The 9,120-nt window shown below is 44.6% G+C and overlaps 1 protein-coding gene across 1 annotated transcript; it reads right to left on the bottom strand.

The window, feature by feature from the left end:
* LOC144136396 (8.6 kDa transglutaminase substrate-like) lies at positions 1–7,782 on the bottom strand. The gene is made up of 4 exons (XM_077668681.1): positions 7,652–7,782; positions 2,935–2,992; positions 2,054–2,177; positions 1–301 (listed from the first exon to the last, which is right to left on the bottom strand). Exons 2-4 carry the CDS (start codon positions 2,982–2,984, stop codon positions 149–151), a joined length of 327 nt encoding a protein of 108 aa, XP_077524807.1. The 5' UTR covers positions 2,985–2,992; positions 7,652–7,782; the 3' UTR covers positions 1–148.
* Between the last annotated feature and the right edge of the window lie 1,338 nt (positions 7,783–9,120).

Here is a 9,120-nt window from a genome sequence, read left to right as displayed (position 1 = left end):
TGGAAGCAGATAAAGAACTTTATTTTACATTATGACTGCCGACAACAATGCCGGCGGCCCAACACATAAATGGCAGGAATGCTCATATATATCACACTTTACTGGGAGCCCCCATCACAGCGGCAGAAAGACGTTGAGGGCGATAGGTTCAACCGTGGTGCTTCTCGCTGTTGAACACGTATTCCTTCTCAGCGCAGATGCCGGTGGCACCAGTGAGGATGGCTGCACCGGGCTCCAGCCGGCAGGTGTTCTTTCCGGAGCACTTGTCCTGGAAGACTGGCACACAAGACTCGCCGGGACACTGCGGAGCGTAGGAATTGGACAGCATGAGAGGCAGGCAATACATTGAAGTTGCAGTGCAAATAGAACGCGAGCAGAAAAGCGAACGTATTAGGCAGCTTAGTGTTACCGTATAGCGCCCCCTGTCACCGCTAGCGTCCGGCGGCTATGCACTGGTACTGGGCGTCCGCAAGAAATGGGACATTTGCTTACCACTTCCGCACTATCTTTGCCACTACCGTTACCGAGCTCTCAATGAACTAGTCCCCGTCAGTAGCGATATCAGTGATATCAGTGCGCAGTTAAGCTACGTGGCAACTTTATGCCGTAACATTTATTGTCACAGGAACACAGGAAACGTCTACTTGACCGGGAAATGGACTGCGCATTCCTGAAAACGGATGCTGGTGTTTCGATGAACGCAAAAGTCTAATAAGAACACAAGTTGAGAAGAGTATGCCCTAGATTAATACGACGCGCTTAGTAAAACACAGGCCGTATTCGGTCACGGTCCATTTCTTTTCCTTTCCACTTGGTCCTCTGTCGTTGATCACTGCTCCCATTGCCGCAAGCGCCATAGAGCAGACTCCCCCCTGATCTTAACAGACACGTGCCTATGATATGCCACCCGCTTGCCTAAACGTGTGTCTCGAGCCCATGTCGCACTGGCCGACGCCCACAAGGCGTTCACACGCCTGAAGAATTTCGTCGCCGCTGATTCAGTCTCTGCAAAGAAACCGGGCATTGTTTGTACGACGAATTGGCTCACCGTGGTGCGTGCGGCCCAGCTGGATTGGACGGATGCAGCGCCGCGATACTGGATAGCGGCGGCTGTGTCTGCGGTTCGCCGTTGGCTCTTCTAGTTGCTGCTTTTCTTTCGTCGCATTAATGTAACGTCTAAATGAAAGGGATCATTACTACTTCAGGTTAAAAAGAAGGCTACTTTTAATCGGTGCTTTACTCCTGATCCTAATGAGTTCTATCCACTAATCATTATTGCTAAGGAAGGAGGAGCATAATTTTTGGTTTTAGCAAAGTAATTAACACATTATTGGTCGTTATCATCAATTCGACCTTCAGCACATTGTGCCATGTCATTCTGAGACCGAGTGAACAGCGCTTTAGTGTACTAAAATGAATGCCAAAAAATGAGCCACCTGAATTTCCGGCACGTTGAGATAAGCTGCATTCTGCATGAGATGGTGCTTAAGAAGGAACGTGGTTTGGCTGGCCTGAATAACAACACACCGTCAGCCCGGCATCAATTTATGATTAACGTTGCCTCCTGTTTATGAAACTAAAATGTATATACGTTTAAGAGCATCCGGATGTCTGGAATGCCTTTTTCTCGCTCATATAATCCAACAAACCAGGTGGTGCTATTTTTTCAATTTCTGGCCAGTCGTTTAGAAGCAGCAGACATGGCCCAAATAATTGATTTGAGCGCCATTTAATTGCACAGTATCCTTCTTAAGCTACCTCCGCCGTTCACGAAAACATTCGCCCAGTTTAGTCGTGCGCACTCCTGGTGCTCTTCGTACTCAAGAAAGTTGGAGGAGTTGTCCTTGTGGTTTGAGGTGTCTAGAGCGGTGTTGAAACCTCAAACTACAACGCTTGTTGACACCTCAAACTACAAACTGCGACCTCGCCACAGGGCATTGCGAGTGTTCCGGTAACCCTAAAGGTGGCCCCGTCACTATCGGAAGAAACTGTGGGCTGTGCCCCATCACGCAACATAGTTTCTCTCCTCTTCGTCGGCAATGGATGCGCGTACCTTGTAGCAGACGTCACAGCAGTTGCAAGCGTCCTTGAAAGTACCGCACTTGCAGCTGGCTACGTTCGGGCACTTGCTCTTGTCGCAGCCGGCGTCACAGTTTGGCGCAGACGTGGCCAGGGTGCTGCGGATTCGAATAGAAGAGTGCAACAAAATGAACTTAACCCTCAAATGTGTGAGCTAAAAATTCAGGGGGCTACTTTGTTGACCTAAACTGCGGTGAGGCGAAAGCCTTTAACACAGTGTCGCTGATGTGTGGCGATGATATTGATTAAAGACTACACAATTACTAATTCACTAATTAAACAATTTACAATTAGAGAATAGTTATTTACTAATTTCGAACTACTAATTTATAATCACCTAGTAGCTAATTACGAATTAACTAATCACTAATTGACAAAGGTTAGTGCACTATATATATATATATATATATATATATATATATATATATATATATATATATATATATATATATATATATATATATATATATATATATATATATATATATATATATATATAACTACGACATACTACACCTCTGATGACGTCATCACTTTGACAGCTACAGTGCGACACTTTTCTGCGAACATCCCCGCTTTCGAGTCATGAGCCTATAAAGGCTTTCGCCTTAAAAGCGAGTTAAACCGCATTACGGACACTGCATACCTTTCGCTTGAATGCAAATGTTCACCGCTTTGCGAGCGCGTACCTATCCAATTCCTCAATCGTATTACCCTCGCAGTTCATGGTGAATGCAATAATTGATAAATTCAGATTTGCAGGGCAGCATGTGTTGTACTTCTAACAAAGAGCTTTTTGTAAGATCATTCCATAAGGAACGACGACTTAAATCTAGTGCTAAAAAACACCCTCACCCGATGACGGCGACGGCAAGGACGACCAGGAGAAGAAGAGCAGCCTTCATCTTCGTTTCTGGAATGAGACAAGGCCGATATGAATACACTGAGGATTTCGGCTTCACGATCTTAACTTCTCGATATCCCTTTCCGCTCCTTGTGTGTCTTCAAGGACCACTTCAACGAAATCTTCCCAGTCGAAAGAAACCAGAGGTCCGTCTCAAAAACACAAATTGTTTGGTCGTTTTGTCGTAATGATCGACTTTTCTTTGTTTTTGAAGTACTTTTCTGAAGTATCGCAGTATCGCGAAAACTTTCTTGACATACTCTGCGTTACAACAGGCAGTCTAGCTAAATCAGCCCAGTCGAAATACACAATAGAAAATTTTCCGTCGTTACAACAGATTTTCTATAATGTTTGTGCTTATAAACTTGTATTAACAAGATTAATTTTTAAGCACAACTAAATTTTGTGTAGTTACCAGAGAAAAGCGTAACATAACTACAGACTACGGAAAAGTACTACAGGAAAAAACTGCGATACTTCAGAAAAGTACTTCAAAAACAAAGAAAAGTCGATCATTACGACAAAACGACCAAACATTTTGTATTTTTGAGACGGACCTCTGGTTTCTTTCGACTGGGTTGATTTAGCTAGACTGCCTGTTGTAACGCAGAGTATGTCAAGAAAGTTTTCGCGGCAAAGTGGTAGGGCCCTCAAGCATGTAGATTCTTATCCAAATGCGTTCAAAGTGCGGCGTCCCAGACGACATGCACACTTAGCTGCGAGTCCCGAATTTACCCGGTAAATCACATGTGATGCTTATTCGAAAATCTTCCTCGCTTGTAGCAAGCACTGTAGTTGGCCTTCACTGCGTTCCCCGTTCTTTGGAACTCGAGCTTGAAAGGATCTGGCGTGTTTTGGTCGCTCTCACTACCGTTTTGCACACAGCATTACCTACAAATATGAGTTGGCACAGCCTTTGTCAAGAGTGTAGATCCCGAGGGGTTTGCTTCTGTACCAAACAGTGTGGCTCGCTATGCATCGGCCGCATTCCAAATCTCTTGAAGGCGAGAGCAATTGTGGTCCTCACCCCTCCGAAAGCTAAGGCTTTCACGGATGCTGCAAGAGCCTCAAAACACGGCTTAGAAGCAAGCCTCTTTGGACTCTTTACTTTTGGCATAGGCTTTATACACACGTATTCGCCGATATCCTTTCTAGGTCCTGAGACAGCGAGCGTAAACTTATTTGGACGCCTTGAAAGCATGTTCACAACCCGTGCATGTCGTGTTATGTTTTTGAATGCTGTTCTCGAGAGGCAGTTTATGGTGCTACTTGCTGCAATTTTTTACGCCTTTCAATCTTTCAATTCTAAAGTTCCTTGACCAGCGCACAGACGGAAATTTGCGCTTGCTTAGGGGGACTGGCGAGTACGAACCACTCGAAAAGTAGGACACGCCGCATAAGGTCCTGAACCACCTAATGCACTGTTAAACCTGAGAATAATGTTCCGAATATCTATATAGTTCGGAGGTGATGTAGCGAAGTTCTAGCGCATAAAACTCATCGAGAGCCTTGTTATTCGTACAACTTCAAAATTAGGCAAGAAAAGACAGCAGCATTTACGACGCCGACAATATATTATCATTCAAGCTTATACATATATTATCATAACCGTTCATAGATGAAGGGAGACAGACCGTTATGCGCATCGCGTTTTCATCCCGGTACAAGTATTGGAGGGAGCTTGTTCTGCTATCAGGGCAAATATATATTTAGTTTACTCCTTTGAATTTCTATTTGCTGCCTCCTGTATGTGAGCCTGAGCTGAACACTAACTGAGTCGTCGAATAATATAAACTTAAATAACGGGTGGTCCTAGTGCTCATCCAGTTTCCTAGATGAATATGAGTGAAAAGAGGTAATAAACAAGACTGCGTGCCATTGGAAGGTTAGCATGTAACCTGAAGCAGCTATCATGTGGAACAGAGCGCAATGCATCGGGTACACACTGTAACCATTGTTCTCTGTACTAAGCGTACCAGCCAAATGTGGTACTCTTAGCAGCTACAATCTTAACAGCAGTATCGTGACGTGAAACCTCAATTTCACATATATATTAAAATATTCCGCTAATTAAACCGCTGTATATTATGCTTCAGAATTGATGTCAAAGAGCAGTATGCAAGGCTAATCCAATAGCGAAGGTGTTACTCAAAGGCTAACGTGCCATACTCGTGTCAAGGCAGGGAAACTGAAGTTACTCCACGCGGAAAACCACGTTGACCACATTATGATGTTTGCGTTGTAAGTAGCTAACAGCGTAGCGAGATGTCTTTTAAAGGAACACCGTAGTGCCGGAAACGAGTACAAAAATATTTGGCATACTCTTGCACATATCTCCCCTCTTGACAATAACGAGTGCAGAGCTGGTGGTTTTGAAAGGAATTTATATTCTAAATTGGAAAAGAAAGCATTGCGGCAAAGTGTGGCGCTGTGTTGAGTTCAAACTTCGTCGCCGTGTTAGCAGTCGGGCTGCGTCACCTGAAGAGGATGTACTGCATTTTATGAATAATACTGAGCGCAGTAAAGCTCATTTTTGTTTGAAGAAATTTCAGGCGCCCTAATTTTTTTTTTTTGGAACTGGGCGCCTATTCTTGAAAGATTTAGCCCTGCTTTTCACTCTCTTGAAGTGATTTGAGGAAGCAGACTGCCACCATGCTGACAGTAGCGCTGCAATGGGTAGTGCTGCTAACGGCAAAAAACGTTTGCACATTTGTGGGATAGATACTCTGTCTGATTATCTGGATAGCTTTTAAACCACTTTTATGCTTTAAGAACAGCTGTTCGTCCGAGTTAATGACACGACCATTATTGCCTCAGCGGCGGCAGTCATCGTCGTATCTGCAATGTCACGGTTCGCAAGCGTTGACTACTACGGGGAAGTAACTTTCAAGAATTACCTTTTAAATTATCATGCCACCTTTCTCTATCTCACACTTCGCAAGACTTGTTTTGTGTGAGAAGATTTCGATTGTCGCTAAGAAAATGTGGACTACGACAGTCAGCAGACTACGTTTTTAAATTTACGCTTGATCTTTCTATGCATTTAACTATTTTTATTAGATAAGTTGTTTAGCGGAAGGTGAAAGCAAATGCGTTACAGACATGACGTTTCTTTGTTTGTTTTGCACTGGAATAGCTTCACCTTTTCTACCGCATTTCTTTTTCCAGGATTAATTAGTACAAAGTTTGTGATATCACTTATGTTTTGCAGAAAGCAGTGATTATGTTCAGAGCTTCTTTGTGCAGACTAAAATCCCGACATTCTTATCCAAGCATTTTCGTGGCATTCCAAGAATGAACTGTTACTGTGGAACCAACTTCTTAAGGCAATGTGCACGGTACAAAATATACCAGGTGTCCACGCAAAACGCAACCAAGGTTTTAAAAAAGACGCTGTTCACAATCGCCTGGCCTAGACTGAGTATATTTTTCGCACTCCAAATTTAATTTAAGTAGTAAATACGGATAAATCAACTTTTAAACATTGGCCTCTGGAATAAAAGTTTAATTCAGGAGGTTTGGATCGTCTACAAAAGCAGCTTGTTCAAATGTTGGCACCAAGGCACCATTTAGGCGGCTTTATTTACCGGCCGTAAGAGAACGCGACCTCGTGACAGCTGTTAATTGGCGCATATCTCTCGCCCAGTCCACAAATAAAGCCCCGTCGGAGACAGCGCTGCACAGAAATGTGGACGGTATTCTCTGCGACGCATCTTGTGATGCTGAAAAAGCACCGCTGTCACGCAGAAACTTTTCTATTTTGCCAGTTATTGTTTAAGACGCGCAAAATGGTACCTTGATTCAAGCATTTCAGCCAGCTGTTCTTCAAGGTCATCTACAACTTCTGAATTTACACATCAGAGAACGAAGCAAATACTGCAGACCAGTCCACGCTACTCTCAACACCCCTCAGTTTGTTTCACTGGAGCTACAACACTCTGCCTTTTTTAAAAGCTATGTTACCTTTAGCTGGAACACCTGGTATGTAACCTACTTGTAACAAGCGCGAAAATTCCGTTTTTTTTTTGTCTACTGCCAAAACCCAATTCCATACTCTGGATGTGCTTGCCACACTTCGCGGATACGAAGATGTTTGTAGCGAAACATGCGTGCAGCTGTTGCTTACAGCTTACGTGTAAAAGTTAATCTCGCCTGAAATAACTGTTATTGTACAAGCTAACTCCTAAGCTCTCTGACATCTTACAATACAAGGTGTGTGCACATAAATATGCAATATGCGCAGAAAAAATGGACATATGCACAGAAAAATGTATCAGGTTTTCATCAGTTCTTACTTTATCTCATTTGCATCTCCTCATTTCGACTCCAGCAAAAATCAAAGCTGCGATTTCTAACAGCTAACCTGACGTTCAACACAAGTTTATGCCAGCATATGTCCCTCAGCAAGAAGGAGAAGTAAATGGCACCCGCTCAACACATGTGTTCACATTATCGATCGCAGTCTCCTCAGCAGTGCTCAGGAGGACGTGTACTGTGTTACGCAGAGGGGTCGATTTGCACGGCGGCTTGCAGAACGAAGGAGAGATAAAGTCTGGACCACGTATTAGCGATGCTACCACGATAGAGATAGCCTCTTGCAAAAGCCGGTCGTTCTGGTATCCGCAATCTTCACAAAGTAAAGTGGTCACCCGGCGCTCCCTAGCTCACCTTGGTTGTAGGGGCACTAGTGCAGAGACGGTTGAAACGAAGACACTGCTTCGGAAAACTGGGTGGGTTTTATAGACCTGCCGCTCTTTCCACCGCTCAAGCCTGCGGCGAAGTCCAGCCCACAGAATCCTCCTCCTCTTCAAGAAACCTTGAACGTCGGCTCGACGTGGCACCGCTCATAGAAGCTCCGCTTCATTAATGCGCTGGGCTCTGATCGAACGGGTTCTGAACGCGAGAGTATTAACAAAACAAAAAGCTCCCACCCGCCCTGCTCCAGGGTTGCTATCTGGGGATCATCGCAGTCCGCTTCGAAATCCCGCGGGTTACAGTGCTCTGCGCTGCTACACTCCTTCTCTTTGCTTCCCAGAAGTTAAAGAAAGAAAGCGGAACGCTAGGGGCCTCGCACGTGCAATAAATTGAGCGCAATGATACGTGGCGGGAATGGTGGAGATGCGCATTTGTTCATCGGCTGACTCAACGGTGTCGCTTAGAGCTCGTGACCAGACTGAATAACGGGATTACGCGTTATGTTAGCTTACAGGCACGAATGGGGCTGCCTCTGTCCAGGGTATTCCAAGAATCGCGTCCCGGTAAGCCAAGCCAAAATGCCAGCCACTGATCATTACCAATTTTTATTTGCGTGCATATGCTTGTAGGCGCAGGATATTCCAGGACTTCATATTTTAGTGAGTTGAAAAAATTCGTGCCATAGTTGTTGTTGACGGTGCATTTATCACTGAGGTTGGAATTGCGAGAGTAGAGGCAACGCAATGAGTTCACTTTGTTTTATAACAAGATTGCAGAGTTGCACTCCTTTTTCACGCGCGCGCGCGCGCGTGTGTGTGTGTGTGTGTGTGTGTGCGTGCGTGTGTGTGTGTGTGTGTGTGTGTGTGTGTGTGTGTGTGTGTGTGTGTGTGTGTGTGTGTGTGTGTGTGTGTGTGTGTGTGTGTGTGTGTGTGTGTGTGTGTGTGTGTGTGTGTGTGTGTGTGTGTGTGTGTGTGTGTGTGTGTGTGTGTGTGTGTGTGTGTGTGTGTGTGTGTGTGTGTGTGTGTGTGTGTGTGTGTGTGTGTGTGTGTGTGTGTGTGTGTGTGTGTGTGTGTGTGTGTGTGTGTGTGTGTGTGTGTGTGTGTGTGTGTGTGTGTGTGTGTGTGTGTGTGTGTGTGTGTGTGTGTGTGTGTGTGTGTGTGTGTGTGTGTGTGTTAAAGAAAACAATATATAGATGGTAGGGCTGTCAAAGCATCAGAGGGCTTGACTGGCAGTCAGGTCACAGAAAGTTGCTCAAAGATATTAAAAGAGTTAGCAGCGGAATGTTGAAGATACCAACTCCGGTGGCCTGCCAGTCAAGTACGGCTTTCAAGCATCCATCGCGGCTACACTTTTGACACGGCATTGTGGAATTAAAACATCAGAATTTATTATTAAACCACTTTAGCGAACTGATTTCCTCTCCTTAAGTACTGTTACTTGCT

This window comes from Amblyomma americanum, chromosome 6 (genome assembly GCF_052857255.1).
Source record: "Amblyomma americanum isolate KBUSLIRL-KWMA chromosome 6, ASM5285725v1, whole genome shotgun sequence".
Classification (NCBI taxonomy): domain Eukaryota; kingdom Metazoa; phylum Arthropoda; class Arachnida; order Ixodida; family Ixodidae; genus Amblyomma; species Amblyomma americanum.
Note: the sequence above shows the minus strand (reverse complement) of the source record. Positions and strands in the feature narration are given on the sequence as shown.